The sequence below is a fragment of the Leguminivora glycinivorella genome, chromosome 2 (assembly GCF_023078275.1).
Source record: "Leguminivora glycinivorella isolate SPB_JAAS2020 chromosome 2, LegGlyc_1.1, whole genome shotgun sequence".
In the NCBI taxonomy this organism is placed as follows: domain Eukaryota; kingdom Metazoa; phylum Arthropoda; class Insecta; order Lepidoptera; family Tortricidae; genus Leguminivora; species Leguminivora glycinivorella.
The window spans coordinates 8790267-8815460 of NC_062972.1; the positions used below are offsets into that span (position 1 = coordinate 8790267).

Sequence of the window (25194 nt, forward strand, 5' to 3'; positions counted from 1 at the left end):
AACGATAGTAAAATACGTATACTTAGGTCGTATTTCGATAGTTGGACTGCCTATTTTGTCTAATTAGTAGTGCAAGTAGTTATGAAAATTCTTCTTTACACAGTTTTATCTTTATTTTTGACGCAACTGCGACATTTGTGGTACAGTGTGGAGCCACCTTAAAGCAGCCCTTATAGTTCAGAGTATAGGGCAGTCCGGCCATCCTGCGGCAAAGTTACGACCGCGACAGGTGTGATGCCGAATTAACTTCTTATATAAACTCGCTTTTTATACAACACCGACGCCTTAATGAACCCCGGGGATCATCGTAAGGGAACAATGAGAAATCTTAGGCGGAGTTTTGTTAACTCTGACCTCACTACGGCTTAATTAAGACCTTTTTGGCTGGTGCTTAATATTAAAAGGATTTTTTTACGTCTGCCTGCCGGCGTTGTGAGTTGCGACCAACCTGCGAGACTGGCCCGCGACGCGAATCGTGATACCTGGAACAAAGAAGTTTTATTAGTTAAGATTTGTAAAAGTAATTCAGTGAAAATTACAATTTGAGATAACTTTTACAGGTGTACAACTGTATACCTAAGCAATTATGTTTTTCTCATATTTAAGTCTAAAGTATTACTTAATATTGTAGTTACGTGATGTAATAAAAGTAACAGTGGTATTTTTTTAGGAATTTGGTTATAATAAAAACATTATATAATTACGGACTGGGAAAACAGAACATTATTGTTATCATCTAAACCAGATAGACGTAAGCAAGCTATATTAACAACGTAAATATACAACATAAATAAAACATGAAGTAAAAAGTAAATAGGTAATTATACAAATATCGTATCTGATACCTTGTTTTAAACTTACAATCTGGCAAGGTACAGAAATAAATTGGGACGACTACGAAATATTTCATCATTAGGTACATTCATTACATTGGACAAAAGTCCATCGAGACTCCCAATCACTGGGCATTGAACCCTAAAGCCCGATACACACTGATATCTCTGTGACAGACAGACAACGAATTGAAAGGCTTAACTGATACCGTAGATTCAGGGGAATCTCAAAAGACAAAGAAAGGTACAGTGTAAATTCGAAGTTTTAGCTAGGTACATTTTACGTTTTGTAAAATATGCAAAATAATTGTCCACAAAAAATGTCTATAGTTTTACTGGACTACGGCAACGCAAAAGGAAGGTTATGATTTTGACCCGCATGTTTGGGTCTAGTAGGTGCCACCATTTTGGGGGTGTTGTTCACACTCTCCATACAAAACATATCATTTTCCGTGACTGTAACCATCGAGTAACATATTCTGAACTCATTGGTAGCTACGCCGAAGGTAAGGTTGCCACGTTTTATGTAATAACGACAAACCGTGTTTACCTCTTATGTGCCCAGCTTTACCACATCCCAATACAGTTGTCAAATTGAAAAGAAAATATTGTGACACTAACGACGAAGTGGGAAGCGACATTGTAGCCGAGGCGAGTGTCATCGTCGTCTCACGACTAATGTAAATTTAGTAGGCAGCGCTGTCAGTTCACGATCGGGGATCGAATAAGTTCGTCATGGTAATCATGTAATGCTGGCTCCACATACTGACTTATGCATACAAATTTTAGTACACGAAAATTGGTACTATGTATCTTATTACAACAGGCAGGTTTATCAGATGAAATCGGTTTAAAAATTTATTGCTTCATTATCAGCTTTTTTCTTTATTTTCACAATTCGTTAAATTAGTTTCTTCTACACTGCATGTGACATCCCTTGAGTTGCAGGCGTCCATAGGTTACGGTGACCGCTTTCCATCAGGCGGGCCGTATACCTGTTTGCCACCGACGTGGTATAAAAAAAATACTACTTTTCCGTTTTAGCTCAATTAATTATCATCATGCAGCACATACAATATTAAAAAAGTTATGTATCTATACCTATGTTTTGTAATTGAATTAAATCATGAATTCGAACTATTTAAGAGTTATGCTCATTCCGTGCGTACGTGGGGACGTATCATAAGGATGACACCACGCGCTTATTCAATCAGAAGCGAACGCCTCGTTGAGCCACTGACCTCTTCTGTAATAAATACAGACTATAACCCAAGTTACCATCTTCGGCTTATGATTACAGACCAAATTCTGTAGCAACTTGATTAGCCTTCCCTTCCCATGTTGGATCGCTGTACTCAGCCTACGCGCTATCAACAAAACAACAGTTGCATATTATTAAATGTTATACTTGATGATGATACATTTCGACATTTATTATCCTGCGACAATACAAAACGATCAAAAGATGAATACGTTTAAATTGTATTACTGTCTACATAAATATTTCAGATAATGGAGGTGAAAGTATTCGGGAAGTATTGTATAAAACATTGTTTAACTTTTGAGAATTTGCCAAGTGTCAAGATATATGTAGGTACTATTTACGCGGAGTTTTCAGTAAACTAAGAGATTTTTGAGCAACGACCTATAACCAACTTCAACGCTCATATTATTCTAATAAAAAATACCAATAAACAGTCAAGTAACCTGTGCAAGCAAACCTATATTTTTACCTAATGCTATTTATTGTTGGCTAAATTAATCGATGCTTTTATAAGTGTGGCGTTCACTACGCTTTCTACATTTACTATGAAACTGCGTCCATTAGCGACACCTCGAATCGAATTCACCGTACCGGAGCGGAGGACTCGATTCAACGCGGCTCGATTCGGCGTAGGTAAGTGGACGCCAGCCGCAGCCTTAACGCAACAGAGATAACTCCTAATCAATATCACTTTGCAGTAAGATATGACATCTTTTAAAGCTTTGAATGCTTTAGATTAAATTGTAAATTTATTAAAACCCTGGCTTTCGCCAACTTAACTCAACAAAATCTTCGAAAATACGAAACGAAACAGAACTGTTCGCAAAATACCTGAGAACTCATCTTTCCGACATAAAACCTAATTGGGCTGCAAGATGGCATCGTATCTATAAAATTACAATTCATGTCGCCAGATGTACCTCCCTTTTATTGCATCGGCAAATTGAAGCCCAAGACAACTGGGCCCGGTTATTGTTTTACTATTAAACATTGATCGCGTTTGGTAAACACCCGTTATGTTTACATAACTAAAGCTACTAGGGTTGTATATACTGATATGTACTTCATTACATAATTCATAATAATTGAATAATGAAACTCCGGGAAATTCAAAAGGGCAAGGAGGATTCCAATTTGCAGCCATCAAGACACAGGATTTTAGACGTACCCCATTATAAAATAGCCGCGATATGTGTACTAATTTTATAAATGGGAAAGTGTGTCTGTTTGTTTGTCCGTCTTTCACGGCAAAACGGAGCTACGAATTGGCGTGATTTTTTAACCGGAGATAGTTGAAAGGATGGAGAGTGACATAGGCTACTTTTTGTCTCTTTCTAACCCCCCTCTTCCCTCAAATAGGGGGTTGGTAAGGAGCATTCCACTACTTCTAATTTAACGCAAGCGAAACTGCGGGCAAAAGCTAGTAACGATATATTTGGTAGGTACTGACTTCCTTCAGTCTGACTGACTTCTGTAAACGTCAAAGAAAAGTTTTAAAAACGTGAAAAATATTTGGACTTTGCAAGTGGCGGGTTGGCAAACATGCCTAAGAAAAAAAGTTTATTCGCTGTGCCTACGCGACAGGCATATCATATTAGCGTAAAAGCGAATGTTAATTTTATAGTCTTGTTTATCTTCTATGTACTACTACTACTACAACTTTGTTGTTAATAAACACTTTGAATTTAAAAATACATTCCTAACTACGTAAGACTAAACAACCCAATATAAGTCAATTTATGTAACTGTATGTAGGTATCTATTAATTACGCGCGTAAGTTATTCGGCCGTGGTTGCGAGACTTACGGGTCGCCAGATCTTACCATCAAGATCTTATCGGCTACCTACAGCGAAGCTACGTACTTATTATGCGATTTAGCATTAGGTACAGTCGAAGCAATAATACAAATAGTGTTAAACGTAATGGTTATAGAAATTATACGTAAAAAAATAAGTACCGAATTAGTAGAAATCACTCAAAAATATCTCTACCGAACAGACTTAGGCATATTCGTAAAGAATTCGAAAGGAGATTTTCAGTTGTAGTAATTTGCTTGCATTTTTATTAGATGACAATTCAGTTAGATGACAAGTGTAGGTATTACCCTTTATAAATGTCTTATGTGAGAAGGAAGATAATTCACCTATGTTAGGTTGTTAGCATTATTATTTGATGAACAGATTTGACAGACATACATTCTTACATCAAATATACAACTTTAGACTGCTTTTGGATTTTTATGTGCCTCCTAATCAAGAGCAGGTAGTACTTACGTAATTCCTGATTTTTATTTCTAAATATACTTATAAATAAATTTGTACAGTTTGCGGTCAGAAATGTCAAGGTTTCATTATCCTTTCTCTGTATAGAGTAGACAGTTAGACACACATTTTTGTAAGCGGTAACAGTATGGAAGACACTTCTGAAACGTTACTTGATCCGCTATTTTGCTGACTGTACATAAGTTAATCGTCGACATTTACGTAAATGAGTGTCACTACTCGGTCGGCAGACGCCAACGCGGTGCAGGCTGCACGCTTGCAACAAAGTATTGATTGGTCGAGCGAGAACAACATACTGCGGCGTTACTACGGGTAGCAATAGCGCATATTCGCTAAGAAATATTCAATCAAGCTTTTTTTAATTATAAAAAAAATATGTTTTCCTACTCAGATAAAAAGATAGCTCTTTTGATCTAACAGAAAAAAGAGGTCCTTTTTCAACATTTTACATAAACCAATGGAGAACCATTTTACAAATGGAGAACCATTTTGACATGTTGTCTCTCTCTCTCTCTCTCCCTCTAGTGGTTAAAAAGGGATGACGAGGAATGTTACCACTTTTTAATTTCTACCTATTGGTGTTCTAAATATATTTAAAACTTGTCACTGATATGTATTAATTTAATTTTACTTCTAACATTGAGAAAAAAATTAATGAAAATTAAGAATGCGAACTTAAAGACCATTTCTCGTCTGTTTAGGCCATATATTGTAAATTTCCCTTAGACAGCCTTTTTATTGACTAGTAGTTAGTAATTTTATACAACAATTAACATTTTTTTAAGTCGAGATCAAATCGTGAGCCAATGGTTACACTTTAAAGAGGTCTATTTTTATTCAAATACTTTATCTGAATTCAGACTTCTGTGCATCAAAAATCAAGGTAAGTCTTTACTAGCTAATGACACATCGATGCAATTTCCACAAATCATTCCCATTAGACCCCGCCTTATGTATGGCGGCAGTATGTGGGGCGTGGACGAGTGGGAATACACCTTGCATCGCCACTCTAATAACATTGTACAGTCAAGTGCAAAAATACGTATCGAAATAATCGTCTCATAAATATGGTACTACGCTCTTATTACACCGGACTAAGATGCTATAGGACATATTTTTGAGTAAGACGTGTACATTTTACACTTGACTGTAATACATGCTAAATATTAGACAAAATTAAAATTATAGAAAGGTACGTTGACGAACCGTGTTGAGTATGTTTCAGTGCTGCCACACTGGGTGTTATTAAATGTTATATAACATTGTGTGACAGGGACAGCGCATTGACATTACACTGTCACAGTGTAAGAGCACCATTTTGCTTCTGGTCATATGTGTACCTAGATAGCAGCAGTGGCTGGTCCATACAAGCCGATTCCCACCGGCTTACCTAAAATTGATCACTAGTAAAGTACCTAATGTTAAGGTAGGTTTCTTTTTGCTTTGGTGTTGCTTAGCATAAATTTTCACCAGCCGCCACTAGATAGATAGTTAAAATATTGATGAACCTTGCCTCTGTCTTGATCAGTGTAATTATTAAATTTTCTACTACAACTGACGAGTATCAAATTATTATTACTATATTTATTAAGATATGTGATCTTCTAAAATGTGATTTTATTAAATAAATAAAACCTTGTTGTAAGTTTATTATTAAGTTATAAGAACTAAGGACTTTTATGAAGACTTGATAGAAAATTTAGATTATCTTTTTGTAGCATATAGTTGTTAGAAGTAAGTTAAGCGATGAGAATGGATACAAGATTGGGATCTTTTCGGCCAGGTGCTTCTGCTTAAAAATAAAGTTAGGTACTTTGTTTTAAAATTTTCTTAGTTTTCTTATTTTAATAAAAATTGTAGCGTAACATCATATCTTAAGATTACGAACATTTAAACTATAAAAAAACAGTAACGCGCAGAAAAAAATGTGAGTGTGTTTAGTAAACCGCCCCGGCCACTTTGTCGGTTACCATTAGGGCGAGATTTACTTGTATCTTTATATGAATAAACCGACAAAGCGGCTTTATAGCAATCGACAAAGTGGGACGTTTTCCCGTGCACACCCATAAATAGTCTATAAGAACAAAATACACACATTACACAGAAGGTATAGGTAAGTGCTTTTCCGAAAAAGAGATTTTCATTTCAAACGCACCCTTAATCAGATATTAAAGGCAAAATTATATGCAATTTGAAACGTAACATGCCATTTGCATGTTCAGGTTGTGCAATTAGTCAAATTAAGTATTTTAAAATAGTTACTTCCGAGATTTTTTTACATTATTATGTCAGAATGAAGATCGTAAAACACCACGCCTATAATTATATGCCGCGGCTTCATTTGGTCAATTGGAATTGTGAATATACACCTATATCAGGGCCAGCCCCGTTATTATGATTCCTATTTTATCACTTATCTACGTGGATAAGACATTTGTCACTCTCAGACTGACGTACTTGCCAGAACGTGACGGATGTTTTATCCACGTAAATAAGTGATAAAATTGGAAGCATAATAGCCGGGCTGATTACTATCTTATCAGCCACGAATCTTGTTCCTTTTAATGAAGTGCTACTGTAATGAACATTTGATATTAAATTTTCTATATTATGAGTAAAATACTGATTCAATAAATGCGTTCAAATGTACTGTAGGTATCAATTCATGTTTTATATTTAATTACACGTAGCTTTTCACAGGCAAGTAACAACTTCAGTACAAAATCTGACACGCTCGGCCGCCATACAAATAAATGAACTCGTTTCTTCTATCTAAATCTAATTCTGTGCTCCACACTAAAGTAGGTAGGTAAGTCTAAGTTCTATGTAGATACATGTTTTCACTGCAGTGTCTTTTTAAAATTAAAATAAACTTTTGTTTTAAATGTAGGTAAAGGTAGAGTCTCTACGCATTTAGAGTTTGGTGGCTTATTAAAAATAAAAACCCTAAAAAGAAAGTCCTTAGAATCAGAATCACCTAATTTATCCGTCTCTTTCTGATAATATTCTTATTCGACTTATATTTTGGCATTTCTAATAAATTTGATCAAAGAGCCCGTAACTCGAAAAGGTACACTTTGATAGTCAACTAATTCAACTTTCAACGCCTAATTCTGAATATTGAATATTTTATACGAGGCGTGTTAACGAATGGCGCTCAAAATAAACTGAAACAATTATGTGACTTGGCGCTGGCCGGCCGGCTTATTGGGAAATGAACAAACCTATCGACGTATCCATACACAATGAATCTTGTATTCTATCGCTAGTGAAAAGAGCCCTTTTTGGAGCTTCAGTTGACGTTTAAATTATCATCAAAGACGGGACATTTGATGCCCTAAGGCCGCCTATTACACCTAATTAGATGCCAAGTTTACGCCGCTGCTATTTTCGCCGTATTTAGAATTTAAATTTACATTTCTGGACAAAATTTACCTAGCACTTGAATAGGTTATGTCTGCTACAGTGAATACTTCATATTCAAAATGTATTCAAATTATGTACTTTAAAACTGTCTTAGCACAGAAAGAAAAGGGTGAGTAAATTCCATTGCATGTACTTACATTCTAATGCATACGTGCTCGTGCTACGTTAGGTACTAAGTTTACACTGATAATTCAATAGCTTTATAAAACCTGCGTATAAATCACCTATTAACTTAGTAATAGATATCTGTTTAGAATTCCAACACTATCCAGTTGAAAACTATATTCCATTAGAAGCATAGGTACGCCAACAGCAAAAAAGACCGGGAGCCGAACTATGATGATTATTATTTCAGTAAGACGACAAGACATAAAAATAGATACACATTTTCATCTTCATTTAACATCATATCATATGAAATGTTCCTGCGCCGCCGTTCCTGTATATATTTTCGTATCTTTATTCCAATATACGTTTTCGAGTTTATCTCCTGGTATTACTAGGCTCAGCAACCAATACCGATGGCGGAAGGAGCCAGATACCGACGGTTAGCAATAACAATAATGCGGGGAACGAAGCTGGGCGACCTGCCAGGGTTCTATCGATCCACCACCGATGTGTACCGCCAGCGTGGCCTGGTCCCGCAGCGCCGGCGACCGCCCCGCCGGACCAACCACCCGGCTGCTCGCACCAGGAGACGTGGAAGCTCCAAACAAACTGGTTTGCAGATACTCAAGTAGGTCAGAGGGAAAATCTACAAACACTACTCTGAGAGAATGTGGATTTTTTTGGGAAATCAACTGGGAAAAAGGCTTTCGGGGTCAATGCAAATGAGGATGTTTATCGGATGGAGTGGAGTCGGAATACCTACGGGGGTAGGTATTTTAAATAAACGAGAAAAGAAAGGTAGATTTATAGAGTCTCTTGGGGGCATAAATATTTGTTGGTTTGTGAAGTTCGTTGTTTTATTTGTTCGTATAAGCAGTATTCCGAAAGCAAATAAATTTTAGATGCATCTAGCGTGGTTTCGTCAACAAACATCTTTGATTACCGCCAAATGCATCCAATTGGGTTCATCATATCTTCTTAACTTTGTAAGAAAGGGGTAAAATATAAATGAATTAATAAAAACTTGTAAGTTGTAATCTTGTATATATAATGATAAACTAAATATTATGTGTAGTACATATCATATGAGCAACGCAACTTGTATAGTGTGGGCTGGGTAACCCATAGTTTTACATAATCAAATCGCTTAAAAACTAAACATGTTATAAATCTTATAAGAAATAAATAAAACAAACAGTCACAGAAACGCCATAATTGAAATTCCATTTTGTTGCAAGGTTCCTAAGAGAGATTACCTACAGTAATGACCTCTAATTGCCGCCCCAACTCACACTTGACTGCTCTTACTACTCCACTATTTATTTTTAGGTTACCATGTCATGTTTTCCTTTACTCCACATTAGAGGCGTCGTCCATTTTCTAAAGACCCCTTATCGGTCGTTACCCGCGACTTGTCGTGTTCGCTAAAGGAGCCGGCAGATGTCTGGTTAGGTTGGTATTATGTACACTCGAGAAGGGACGCCGTGGGTCGACGATCAAGCCCACTTCAGATAAAATATGTAAAGGTTACGGAGACGCGGGTACCGTACGGCCCGAGGTATGGCCGATTAAAATTCTTCGCTTAAGTGCGCTCTGCCATTTGTTATGAGTGACAACCCTCGAAATTAACGAATAATTATCGACAAGGCATAAGTGTGTAGGTTTATTTTTGTCACATCCTTCAAGGGATGTTATTAGGTAGAAAACGAATCTATTCCTAGCGGCTTAAATATAATATATGGAAAACAAGATTATTTTAGAATGTTGAACCAAAAAATATAGGCAATTTACACATTTAAGAACGGAGAATAAGTTGGTAACATTACCGACGAATACTGCGTGCACGGAAAAAATGTTAAATGTTGGTAGTGATAGAGATATGATCGGATTACCCAACACTCGTAATAGCTGACATTTATCGTTGACGACATGAAACAACGCATTCCCTTCAAATTGTCTTGTAAAATACCCAATCAAGGAAATACGGCTAGGGGCAATTGTGTTAAACGTTTTTGACACAACGCAATTTCCCGTTTTTGGGAAAATTACGGGGGTGTTATGTAGAATACCTAAAATAAAATATGGTAGATCAGATACCTACATATTTAAGTTATTAATAAAACTAATTGCTATACTTTGCAGGGAATAAATAATAAACCAAAGGACACTGCAAAGTTTGCAAAAACTTGACTCAAACGACAGTTCTTTACGAATAAATTATTCATTTAGAAATAGTTTACCTAGTATCCTCTACATTGCAGTTTCAATCATATCTACCTACCTATAAGAGTAATCTGTTATACTAACTCAAGTATTAATATTTACACATACAATTCCATGTGAAGGGACAATTCGTCATCCGGCTAGGAAATGCCAATTACCGACTCCATACAGTTTTCCGTTTTATACATAGGGAACTAAAGCCCTCATGACCAACTTGTATTTTCCTTTAAATTATCTATTATATTTCTAATTTGCGTCTTATAGTTTTAAGATAAGGTTGTAGATAGTTTCGAGAGGGTGTAATGTGGTTTGTGTTGGACATGGGCAAGTTCGCGTCAGGTCTTGAGAGCCGACGGCACGCGATCGCGTGCTCGGCCCTGCCTTGTGGCAATGCTAGTTCCTAGCCCACAAAGATACTTACTAATTTACAGGTATATAAATAGGGCTTTAGTTGAATTAATTATCATGTGAAACCTAGTTGGTTATTAATATTTACCGAAATATTTTGCATATGTTAATCGCGGCCGTAAATATATCGTTCCTGTATAAATATTACCCATGTAACCTACTATCAATTGTAAAACAAACATTTACAAACATGTTTTAATGGTTGACTGGTAGAGAAGTAAGTTCGCTATTTGTACTTTATGTTGTGCAATAAAAAGGTTAAATAAATAAATAATACTCGTAGACATATTGTAAAAATTTTTTTCAAATCTAAAAGCTCATTTACCTACTGGCAATCAAAAGCAATCAAGTCAAAATTAAGTAAGTATCTATCAATAAAATTAAAACATTAGAAATTTATTGACATTAGGTAGGTACCTACTGTCTAAAGCATAAGAAATGCCTCTATGATGTATGCTAGACACGAAAAAGTGATTGGCGATCTATGATTCAGCTGTCTATTTCGGTACAGAACCACCGACTGCCCAATGCATATAAACCTACCTGTAATCTGTGCTTACACTAACAATAAGTCAGTTTCGTAAAAAAACGTACTTTGCCTATACTCCTAAGTACCTATCTTAAAAATATTTACCTACTTTTTGAGCTCATGTTACTATCATTTTGATCATCATGTTAGAATCGTTTGTAGTTTTACGCCTCATACATTGAAAAATGTGTTGCAAATGTTTGTATGAAAAAATATTGTTCCAATAGGTACGTCACTTGCATGAACAAAGAAAAAAACTTCTGTACAACATACAAATAAGTGATTAAATTAAAAAAATTGAGATACATTTTGTCAACGATTCTAAATAAAATGAGCTTAAAAATTTAATATTTTTAAAACATTCATGCAATGTAGTATAGCTACCTACACTTTTTTGAAGAAGTCTCAACTGACTATATAATTTTAATTAGGTGCCTGTTTATTCAGGAGGTGTTACTATACCGATTAACTTTACTTATATTTGCATTATTTAACAATTAGTGATTCATAGTGCGTCTGCACTACAGTTGGTAGATATCAGTGAGTCGGAATATTTAACTACCTAGCCGTCGGAAGGTAACTTATAATAACTAAATAAATACGTAATTACTTTATAATGAGGAGGCACCCTCAAATGTTATGACAGATGGCGCTACCCTTTTTTTTGTAATTTTATGGACAGGGGCCTATTGCATAATAATTTACAACTCATATTACAAGCGGTAGTCCCCCTCCAATTCATTTTATAAGAAAGAGAGTTCCGCTTGTATTACAAGTTGTAAATTGTTATGCAATAGGCCCCTGGTAACTAGACCTTTAAGACAAGTCTTTATTTTTGATGGTGATGCGTTATTTCTATGTTCACTTCACAATTTACACAATTTATTTTAATATCACTTTACAGTTTAAGCCGACTTTAATTTTTGATGATAATACGTTTGTACGGTTTTTTAGTTGGTTCACTTCACAGTTCACACATTTTAAACTAACCTCACTTCGTTGCATAATGTTAAACGTCAAACCGGGGTAACGTCAAATTGAACCAAAAGTGTTTTTAACGAACTTGTAAATTGGTTGAAAACAGTCCACATTTTGCAACAACACTTTTAGGCGGCGGGAGGGGTCGTCTGTGATTTCAAGCACTTCCTCTTCAGTTATTTCAGTGGCCAGAATGATACGATGGCGCTACCTTATTAGTCCATTGCACAGATAAAGAATTTCATACGCGAGAGCGAGAAGATGATTTTTTTCCTCTCTTCTCTCTCTCATATATGAATGATACATGACATGCCTAGGCGCCGCCTGGCGGGATAAAATATCAGTATGCCTCCTCATTGTGCAAATGTAGGAACATATTTCATAGTAGGTATATAACTATTTATGCTTTTAATTAGCTCGTTATACCTCGTAATGTGTCATTACCAGGGTTGAGGCTCTGATTTCTAAGACTTTCGTCGAAGAGAGTCACAGATACTAAGAGAAATCTCCGTAATATTTTAAAGCACATCTTTCAGTATGTTTCCCGTTTTTCTTCTCCGTAAATAGTAATTAATAATCGTAGGTATAAGTATCTAACATTTAGCCGGCACCTCTGCAACTAATTTTGCACATAACTTGTATAGTAAAACACTGTCATCATCTCATCGTAGGTAATATGGTAATATATAACTATGTACGTGTATATAAGTTGTCACATTTGCAATTTACTTTGCACCTTACTTATTTAGAATACACCTGCTGCATAATTAGCACTAAAACATAGGAGACATTATAAATTCAAGACATTAGTTGGACCTCACTCACGGACATAATCTACCTGTCTGCTATAACTAGCTGTTACTGTATGTAGTATATTAAACTCTGTCAAACGATGTAGTTCATCTGTCAGTAAATTGCCTGGCCTTGCGACCAAGGCACCCGCATGAAGAACAGAAAAGATCCCCCTCTCTGCCAAAACTATATGCATCCCTTTCTTTTCGGGGTGCTAGAGAAGAAAAGGATACCTATACCTCTCTGCTTCTTCTTTTGTCCTTATTTACTGACAGCAAGTTTCTACTACGCTGCGTGACAGAGTACCTATATTATATTATACTCCTGCAATTCTATATGTGTATGATTGCAAAGCAAAGTATAAACTTATCAAAAGACATTGGTATGTAAGTAAGTAAGTAAACACTTTATTGTACAGAAAAATAATACAGCACATAATATTTAAAATAAAAAGTACACTGCTGTCCTTACCTTCCATATACTTTACCCGCTAATAATTTTAGTTTTTAATTCTTGTTTTAATTATTTACATTTATGATTTAAACACATATTTGAGCTGAATAGAAATAGTAAAAAAATATGAAAAATGTGTTACTATTTTATATAACCTCTACATAGGTATGGTGGTAGCCTACCCAACTCGGTATATTGCGGTATGTTAGGTTTTCTTAAAAATATTAAATTGACATGTATTTTAAAATAAGATTTTGATTAACAAAACATGAATTCCCGCAAAGTAATGCATGATTCCATCGATTCATTAGAAATTGATATAGGTAAATACTATTACATAAAGAGCAGTTAAATATTAGTACTTACTTATGCAATCGTTGATAAGATCATTAAACGCGTGAGATCACAAAATAGGTACGGATTAGGTGTCTTGCCTAATGTTCATTTATTCTCAATTGGTATGAACATTGTTGCTAATTGTAAAGTGGTTATATTTTAATTGCCACTTCGCAGGGAAATGAACGCCTAACCAAGTTATAAATGTCATGTCTTTATTAGATGGCTGCTTAATGACATTACTGTGGCTTTTCATATTTAATTACGTAAGTAATGCTACTGAAAGTACTGAATGCTTTAGTTGAGAGAAATATTGAAATTGAAATTTGCAAACCAATCAAGTTACTCGTAGGTACAACTGGTCAGGCTTATTTCCATTTTGAATTTTGAAATCGAGGTAGGTACCCAATTACCTATGAACATCAAATAAAGTACCTTCTTGAACTTACCTTGACATGACTTAGTCAATCTGTGTAAAAAATGCCCTATTGATAATATTTGTTTCATCATCATCATCATCATTTCAGCCATTAATCGCCCACTGCTGAGCATAGGCCTCCCTTCGTGTACGCCACATATCCCGGTCCTGGGCTAATCTCATCCAGAAGTATCTCCCGCAGTAATTTTCGGATGTCGTCCACCCAACGAGCCAACGGATGCCAGGCGCTTCTTACATCCGATAACGGCCACCATTCGGTCAACATTTTAGTCCACCTGCGTATATCACTCTGCCTGACAGGGATGTTTTCTCTGCATTTGTATTTAAGTAGGTATATATTTGTATATTAGGAATGTATGATGTCTCAGTACCTACCACGTACCCATAACACCTTGAACGTTGGGCACTTAGTCAATCTGTGTAAACAATCTGTGTAAAAAATGCCTTATTGACAATATTTGTTCATTATTTATTCACTTCTAGCTTTTGCCCGCAGCTTCGCTCGCGTTAAATTCGAAAATTGCGAAATGTTCCATACAAACTTCCACCCCCCAGTTTAGGAAAATGGGGAGGTAAGAAAGAGAAAAATTAGTCTATGTCACTCTCCATCCCTTCAACTATCTCCACTTAAAAAATCACGTCAATTCATCGCTCTGTTTTGCCGTGAAAGACGGACAAACAAAGAGACACACACACTTTCCCATTTATAATATTAGTATAGATACTATGATTAATAATTTTACAAGCAGTAGTACCTACACAATCACAATTCAGGCATCATTCACGTACCAAACCTTGATAATAATATCACATATCACTTAACCGGTTAACCTCTACCGATAACACTTCACTGACACTTCCTATCAATTAAACATATTAATTATCACAATTATAACACCGAGAAAATGTGACCGGACTGTGCAAGCCAAAACGTAAAACTAAACTTTGTACGAAATCCGTTGCGTTATTTTTATAAGACATTAAAGACCAAGTCACACCGCCTTTGTATTTATATTACCCTATAAATGACTTGTCCCTAAAAGTATTGTAACCCTTCATAGGTTCGTTTTTGCATGTCCTTTTTGCTCCAGTTTTTACGTGACCACAGTTAGGAAAACAAAGTACCGGTCATTATCGAGGCCAACCTTGAACGTTTAGGAAAGCGATAAAAAATAAAAAGGTTTCGATGGAAACTGGCAATATGCTTGGTGAAGTTTTTTATTAGGTGTCTGTTAGAGCAAACGATAATTAGTGATCAGTGAAACGCGACGAATGTTTCAACGATTCACATTTTGATCACCTACATACTTACCTACTTAATTGCTCATCCTGTGTTATTTCATACAGTCTAGCTTGACTATTAGTGTCTATAGATGTATTTAAGAGGCCAACTGTAAGTAACCCACCTATTTCTAAAAACGCCGAGGGAAAATAATTAAATATCATTTGGATGAAAAATAAAAATAAAACCGGCCAAGAGCGTGTCGGGCCACGCTCAGTGTAGGGTTCCGTAGTTTTTCGTATTTTTCTCAAAAACTACTGAACCTATCGAGTTCAAAACAATTTTCCTAGAAATTCTTTATAAAGTTCTACTTTTGTGATTTTTTTCATATTTTTTAAACATATGGTTCAAAAGTTAGAGGGGGGGACGCACTTTTTTTTCCTTTAGGAGCGATTATTTCCGAAAATATTAATATTATCAAAAAACGATCTTAGTAAACCCTTATTCATTTTTAAATACCTATCTAACAATATATCACACGTTGGGGTTGGAATGAAAAAAAATATCAGCCCCCACTTTACATGTAGGGGGGGTACCCTAATAAAAGATTTTTTTCCATTTTTTATTTTTGCACTTTGTTGGCGTGATTGATATACATATTGGTACCAAATTTCAGCTTTCTAGTGCTAACGGTTACTGAGATTATCCGCGGACGGACGGACGGACGGACGGACGGACAGACAGACATGGCGAAACTATAAGGGTTCCTAGTTGACTACGGAACCCTAAACATAAATGTCGTAAATGTCTAATGTATAGTTACCTAAATCTTGTTTATTCTCACAAAACATAAGTATGATTAAATGAAAAAAAAAATGAAAATGAAATATTTATTTTCAAGTAGGCATATTACAATGCGCATATGAACGTCAAATAAAGCTACGCCGGCTCTAACCCTACGCCTCAGCCTCGAGAAGATTTCAGTCCCCCCTCAGTTGGGAGGGGGGTATCCACTATGGGACCGGCAAGAAACTCGGTGGGCAACTTCTTTTCAAAACATTACATCTTATAATTAACATGCATTAAATAACAAGATACAATTTAACATGCAAAAGTATTCATCAAAGAATATGAACAGACTAGGTACTCTATGGAAATTAATTTCAATAAATTATATTATTGCTTAATAATACGTCGTTCTTAAGATCATTACTTTATTTAAAAAATGAATTGTAATTAAAAATACAATTAAATACTTAAGTACCTGATATGAATTTTACCCGGTAAATTCTTTAGAAAATGATTTTACTCTTGCAAGCCAACTTTGTTAGACTACTTATCAAAAGGTGCAAAATTCAAAATTTAAAGGTCACTTAGGAAATCATATCATAAATTTCATATTTCTTCCTCATACCTGCCGTTTGATTTTTTTTATACCGAAGACATGGTTTTCCAGAGTAGGTATACGTTCCAACAAAACATTTTTTTGTTAACTTAGGTGGTTTTTGCGAAATCGAAAGTTCAATACTTACCTACCTAAAACTACGAACTAAATAAAAAATCCTAGCTCATATTTTTATATTCGGTATTAATTAGTGGAGAAGTGTGTTTTGTTCCTGAATATCCCAAACAATTTTGGTATTCCAATCGGACAATGCGGGAACCGGCAAGTTGACATAACGAAAACATTACATTTCAATGTAGTGGTAAACATCGTACCGACAAGGAATGGGAATACATTACGCAATGCCCATGTGTGAGTGGCTACGAAGAAGTTCTGCCACTCGACGCTAGATGGCGCTGTAGACAAAAACGTTTAAAAAAGTTTGGTAGAGTATAGAGCTAGAGTTTGTAAAAGTAGAGATTATTATTTAGTAGCAAACTAATAATGATCCTATAAAATAATCAAATATATTGATTTTATTTTGTATCGAATAAGATTATCGCTAATAATATATTTTTAAAGTCAATAGGTACAAGATTTGATGGTACAGTGCTGCCGCGATGGTGGCGGAAAACGTAGGAACTTTTCGTCCCAGTCTTAAATTTTACGACTAAACGCCCGGTTCATTGATAAAGCAGAATAAAACTTAATGTAGCGGTGTAAAGTACCTTTTTAAAATACGTTCTTGTCACTTAATGCCGAAATGGAGTTACCGCTTAACAAATACGATGTTGTGGAAATCAGATCAAGTAGGCAGGACTTTGCAATTGTGTGTGTAAGTTTTTTTATTCCTTTAAATTATAATTTTCACACAATCTGTTATAAAAGTTTATACTTATTTATTTATAATATTCTGCTTCCTGTAAGATGTATACCTACATATAGGTTTACCGTTCTTATTAACTCAATTGTCAATGCATTTTTTTTTTACCTGAAGGTACCATACACATTTTTGAAAAGCTACATAAAATATCAACCAGACGTCTAGTGACGAATACGCTTTTTATACAATTCTTCCAAAGCCAGTTTTCGCTCATCTAACGACGAAATATTAAAAGTAAAAAGTATCTAACTAGACGCAGTTATAGTACCTACTGCAATACTGACTGACTGTAAGCATGATTATACACAATAAATTACTTGAAAGTTAGATGATTAACCTACTAAATGTATTACATAGTGGTGTGAAAAGTGGTTTGTACTTTCTGTTAAAAGTAAGTATATACCAAGCTAGGGGAGAGCCGGTTGATCGGGAATGGTGGGGAAATAACGAATCCAGAAGTTTTCATACGCCAATCGCTAAACTTTAATGAGATAGGAGCAGACAGGTCGCTTGATGGTAAGCGATCACTGCCGGCGATGGACACCCCAAACACCAGATGGGTTGAAGATGCGTTGGCGGCCATTAAGGGGAGTGTACGCTTTTTTAAGGTTTGAAGGACGTATAGGTCTGGAAATACCGCAGGAGACTGTTCATTCCACAGTTTATCTTAAAAAATTGTTGCGTAAAACATTTCCAATATATTAAGTTTATTGAAACAAACCAAACAAGCTACTCACAAATCATAATCAGCACAGGCTTCTTCAACGAAGTCAAACTCTAAACATATGTTTATCAAAAAATAATATTGGCGTTCTCACCAACGGTGCGAACACAGCAGTCACCTGAAGTATAATTTGGAGCACCTATAAATTCATGTCAGTGAAATCTTCAAAATGTATACTAAAATACACACTGAAACATTGTTTTATAAAAAATTACTACTACCAATGTTGTAATTAGATTAAACATAGGTAGCACAAATTCAAACTGGCGCAGCTCTGTCACTGTAAGTAGGTAGGTAAATACTGTAATAGGAAAATATTTCCAGTTCCTATTTTATTTAAAAAATATGTTCAAAATATAAGTAACTACTTAGGCACTATGCAACGTTCATTATTATTCAATTCAATGTCTTTAATGTCAAAACAAGACATGTCCCACCAAATTTTTACCACAAGTGATCACAAAAGTCCATAATTAATTGTCTGGTGTAGGTCATCATCCTCCTTGCGTTATCCCGGCATTTGCCACGGCTCATGGGAGCCTGGGGTCCGCTTTGACAACTAATCCCAAGATTTGGCGTAGGCACTAGTTTTTACGAAAGCGACTGCCATCTGACCTTCCAACCCGAAGGGTATCTAAACTAGACCTTATTGGAATTAGTCCGGTTTCCTCACGATGTTTTCCTTTACCGAAAAGCGACTGGCAAATATCAAATGACATGTAGGTATCCACATGAATTATTCCATTCTACCCTCTGCCCGACTCTCCCCTACCTCCTCTTTACTGAGCGTGTGCATACATCAATTGTATGCTAATGCAATGTTCCACACAATTGTGAGTAGGTAATTATTATCCTTATTAAGTTACATTGTAGCTTGTAAGACAAACCCGGATCTGCTGTGAATAGAAGCCTACTTATACGCACAACTACCTGCCAATATCACGACATCATAACAATGATGACACGGATCTGATAATTATGTATAGTCATGCAGTAGGTACCTTATGTTTTAATGTTCATGATTTTAATTTCTAAAAGGAAATAGTTTTCAATTTTGATCTATGGACCAAGATCTAGCGTTTTTATTTTAAATTGTGGGGCTCACCCCCCAGGGGGCGCAGTAACATTAGAAATTGTTTTTATAAATGAAAAGACATTTGGCAACGCATAAGTGCGTTTTCACATTATCCGATCCGATATCGGATGTCGGACCGATATCCCATACATTACAGGCGCCATCTTGGATTTTTTCTATTGAAATCCTTCCGACCTCCGATATCGGATCGGATAATGTGAAAACGCATTAAGAGTTACCGACGTTAAATAAGGATTGCGCAGCTAGAGTGTCATGTCTGTCGGAGATGACGATAGGTAGATGGGGCCAGCGGATACTTTTATAGAAAACTCGATTGGGAAGCTGAAGTACCGAAAAATCAGTAGCCTGATGGTCGAAAAACATCATAAAAATGACAGAACCGACCTGACCCAGAATCGCCGCATACAACTTGAATGAAAATCCACAAAAGGGGCACATGTTCACCAGTGTATGCGAATATGCTAATAAGAAGAAGATTTATCCACTTGGAAGGCATAGAGAGGACCACTATTATGTCACCAACATTTTCATTGTTTTTGCATAACTAAACAGGTGATTGAGAACATGCACGCATAGGTTGCATTGTCGCATAGGTCATGGAATCATGACCTCGCGCCCGCGCCTCATTAAGGTAAGCTATTATAGCTAATAATCATAATTAGCTATATCATGACTATGTAGATTACATACTTAGGTACCAAGGACGATATACCTAATACCGGGACAGACAAAGCCTTTGAGGCTTAAACGTAAGTGCTGTTTCGCAGACTGGAAGTGGCCAAAATCATATTTTCCCCTAATATTTTTGCGTGTTTTTATTTAAGAGAACAAATGACATGCTTCTTTATAAATTTTAATATCATGATATCACGTCAATACACATTTTGAAAAAATATTATTTGTATGTCTTTCCCATCACGGAACAATGGTATTCCGGACCTTTGGGAGGCGTGCGCGGGGCCGAAGCCAACGCGTAGAGGCCCTTTCGACACTTTAATGAAATGTAAGGGGTACACCGAGCGGATGTTGCCCTTGCCCATATCATGGGACACACGGAGAGGCAACACCCGCCAGGGTGTAAGGACTATTTGAGAGTTAATGGAATCTAAAATGAACTGGTCTATTTTGATGAAAGTGATGGACTAAATACTGGGCTATGGATAAAAAACCGGACGCCTGGCTAATAAAACGGTATCCAATTTTATTTCCGGCAGACGGTGACTCGTCCCCACAAGATGGGCCCCCACAAAAAGCGACATCCAAGATGGCTCAAGGGCAACACCGGTGTGAGAACTCAAGGTGTCGAGAGGTGTACACCGCTTTCTGCCCAGTGGCTGTTAAGCCACTGTACCAACTCGCGTCTTATGCAAATTTTCACTTCCACCCCTGGGGCATGTAGCCCTGACTCCACTCTGGACGGCCAGCCAAGGCAAGCCAGAGGTAGAGAGTACTATTATTAATAATATTATAAAATGGGAAAGCGTGTGTTTGTTTGTTTGTCCGTCTTTCACGGCAAAACGGAGCGACGAATTGACGTGATTTTTTAAGTGGAGATAATAGTTGAAGGGATGGAGACTGACATACTGACATAGGCTACTTTTTGTCTCTTTCTAACGAGAGCGAAGCCACGGGCAAAAGCTAGTCCTATATAAATCGTCCTTGCTATAGGCTATATACTATGTTAAAACAAGAACATTTTTTTCTCTTTCGACGTTACCTATACGAAACATTTTCAAACAATTAGAATAAAATCTGTGTAGGTAGGTAGGTACATCTTTATATAAAGTGGCCAGTAGATATTTTATTTGTCTTTGTGATATGAATGATTATGATCGTTTTATGGTATGGTAAACGTTTACCACCATGGACACATGCAATGCAACGCTGACAAATTTGAAATGCGTTACCGCCTACCGGCCTTTGGTGATGAAAAGGTAAAATATGTTGGATTACTCAACTTTATTCTCACACGGACGTTTATATTATAAGCAGAGATCGGAGTTTTGTGCGTCATCTCATATTAAAAGTCATTAAAATGACGTAAGTCACTAAGAATGCCGCAAATCCGTCCGATCTCTGATTATAAGGAAAGGGTGGTGGAATGTCCCGAATGACCCGAATCCTTCGCCTTGGTTTGATTAGGTACCTATCTACTAGCCAAGCTAATAGACGCTATCACGTGAGTAAATATCTACATTAATTAGGTAAATAGTTGTTAATAGTTGTTAATTATTGTTAACTAGCTTTTGCCTGCGGCTTCGCTCGTGTTAGAAAGATACCTACCAAAAGTAGCCTATGTCAATCTTCATCCCTTCAACTAGGTATCTCTAGTTAAAAAATCACGTTAATTCGTCGCTCCGTTTTGCCGTGAAAAACGGACAAACAAACAGACACACACACTTTCCCATTTATAATAGGTATTAGTATGGATTACCTACTGAAAATTACTTAAGCCACAGAATAGGTGTGTATAACATAATTATGTTGAGCTTACCTTATAATACTAAGCCTTTGCATCCACACCCTTCAAATTCAGCTATCAGTCCTTTGATATCACATTAAACTGTTTATTTTATATAAAGATTTATACCGATTTCGTTGTACCGATTTATATGACATGCAACTGACATTTCATACTTTATAAAAACATAGACAGGTAGGTGCCTATAATAAAGGATACATGGCGCCATAAACCTAAAACCTGCACCATATTATTATTAACTTATTTACTATTTATCTGATCGTGTTAACATAAACATAATCAAATGAATAATTTGAAATCAAATTTTAATTTGTTTGATTTAATATTGTCATTTAGGAATCACCCAGGTTTTTGAACGCCATCGTGTTTGCCATTTACGTCAAGACGATTACATAAATGTCAAGATGATTACAAATAAAATGGCAAAATAAGGCAAAGTCTTAATTTTTTTTGTAGTATAGGTAAGTAGTGTTTTAGGGCCGCAATGGAACACGACTATTATATCAGAAGTCAAGCTGAAGGAGCAAATATCAGTCAACCGGCTACCATCCTGAGCAATAAAGGTAAGCTACCTATTTAAATACAAAACATTACAATTTTCCACAACTTTTGTGACGTGGACTGCAAAGGAATGGAATGCTTCCACTATCTGTGATCCCTGAAAAATACCTAACGCCGTGTCTTGCGTGGGCGACGGTCGCGCGACCGTCGCCGTCGCGTCTCATACTTCCATATCGATAAGGTTTGATTTCGTATGCGTCGCATCGCCGTCGCGCGACCATCGCGCGACCGTCGCCCACGCAAGCCACGGCGTAAGACTTCGGTCTCTTTAAAGCAAGAGTGAATGAATGGGTTGTTACTGAATCGATGAGCTCATCAGACTCTGTTTTCACCTTCCGTCAGTCAGGTGTCGCCGATTAGTCTATAGATAGGTAATAAAAATAAATATAATTATGATTCATACCTCTATAAAACCTGGATAATTTAAGAGTTTTGAATGATTCACGGTTATTTTCATTAGACTTATATTGACCGGGATATAGACCGTGATTACCTTTTTGATTTTTGTCGAGCTCCCGATATTTCGACGCAGTTGCATGCATCATGATCACGGAAAACTGACGAAGGCGGGTGGATGTTAAAGTTGTATAGACAGCGCGCGATCTACCCTCCTTCGCGCGCGTCGGCTGCGTTCACTTTCAGCGTTACCACTGGTCGCGTTCACACTCGATGGTCTGTCCAAACACACTACACTCACAGTGTCACTACGTTTGTTCAATTCTGACTTCTTCTGGATAATTTAAATCTCAAGGGATATGTGTTTTTTAATCAATTTTACCAGGTTTCTCAATTAAAGGAACTGCTTCAATGAGAAACCAATTACCTAACTATCCATATTCACACTTTTTAGACTAGAAAAACCAAAAATCAGGGATTTTTTTTCCATAACTATGATTAAGAGTTTTGAATGATTCACGGTTATTTTCATTAGACTTATATTGACTATGATTTGTATGAAAAATGAAAATTATTTAACATAGCAAGTTTGAAAATTGCAGTCAGGTGCCTAGATTGCCTGAGATTGACTAACATTAGGTATCAGCATTTTTTTCCTAAATAAAATTATGAAAAGGAAAATATCTCAATTATAAATAAGCAATATTATTTAATTATAAAAAATCAAATAAGATTATCTATTACCTTGTTCCTAACTACATACCTATTAGGTACTAGTACCTTACTACTAATTACTAGTAGGTACTTAACCTGTATTGAGGTTTATAATTAGGTATTTTTAGGTACCTACCTAATTTTACATATTACATAATTTCAACCGTTTGTTTTAAAAGTAACTTAAATTACATTAGGTAGGTACTGTAATAATAATAAATCCAGCCAGTAAATCGGCGGATGACGGGGTAGTACCTACATAAGTAGGTAAGTTTGTCACAAAAAAATGTACCTACTTAATGTCCTTTAAAATATTGCTTATTTTATTTTAAAAATTCTACAGTTTTAATACCCACCTTAAAGTTAATCAGTTTCTATACCTACCTTAAAGTTAGGTGCAAAGTAAAAAACTTAAAATAACATGCTCTGCTTAAGAGTTAATTACTTACTCGTACGTTATTTTAATAAGTGTAGGTAGGTACCTATTTATTATTTATTTATTTATTCAATTAATATACATGTGGATACAAGAACATTATGTTAAATATATTGCTCCACAAACAAGTTGACAATAATACACAATAAAGAAGGTACTTTAAATAATGAGGAACAAGTTACAATACTTACAATAATTAACATCGTTTATACCTAACGTAATTATTAATTAAAAAATACAAGAAGCAATCGACTGTTCAAACGATCATCCCGATATAGCAACTAAGCCGACGCCACGCCTATTTCATCATGGTGGTACAAACTGTCTTCATTCAATCTCATACAAATCGTCACAACCAACAGACATCAGCTTATCTCTTGCCGAACGAGATATCTATATATAAACTAAGATAAACCAAACAGAGATGTCCAATAACGCGAGAACGAGATAGCTATATTTTAAGTAGTACTCATCACAAGGTAACATTCGCAATGGAAACTTAATACCATTCACTTGCATTGCAATTGCAACCGTAATGCATTCATCGTAGAGTTGTATTTAGATTGTTCGACTGCACCGGCTATGACATTCAAGTAATTCTTACGTGGAAGAGAGAAGGGATATGCCGTATGTGCGAGTTAAAAAGAGAAGGGACCAAATTGAATTCACTGGGCGCCTTGTTAAATAAACTGCTCTGTATGAAGTTTGCGGACTTTGTAAGAGATGGCGCCACCGGTATTACACTGGTTGCGGTAGTGACCATGTATTATTTTTTCTTAAAGTGAATATGTTGTACACGGTATAAATAAACTTCAAACAATTTTGTTATTAGTAAGATATGTTATAAATAAACAGGAAATGCGACTTACATGCAATTTGCCACTGGCGATAACTCCTCTAGCAAAGGTAAAAATCTCAACCATTTAAATCATGTTTCAGCGAAGGTTTTCCCTACCTTTCATAACTTTAAAAAATGCACTAACAACAAATCAACAATGAATAAATCATTCTGTAGGTACCTAAACTGTTCTTAAAAAAAGTAGTTGTCTACTTTAGATACCTATTAAAGATGATGCTTATAAAGTTTCTGCATTATTTGTTTGGTATTTGTTTGATACATAACGTATTTCCATATTTTAATTCTTATCTACATAATAAGAAACCTTGACCAAGAACACGCTTTTGTGACAAATCTTGTAGTAAGTAGGTACAATAATTATGTAC

General features: G+C 35.9%; 1 protein-coding gene across 1 annotated transcript in view; it reads right to left on the reverse strand.

Annotated features, from left to right (window-relative positions):
• Window positions 1-386: 386 nt before the first annotated feature.
• Window positions 387-25194, reverse strand: part of LOC125235488 — a 34772-nt gene continuing 9964 nt past the window's right edge. Inside the window, exon 3 of the mRNA XM_048142063.1 lies at window positions 387-482. Coding sequence (XP_047998020.1) covers window positions 412-482 — 71 coding nt within the window. The 3' untranslated portion in view covers window positions 387-411. The remainder of the gene's footprint in view (window positions 483-25194) is intronic.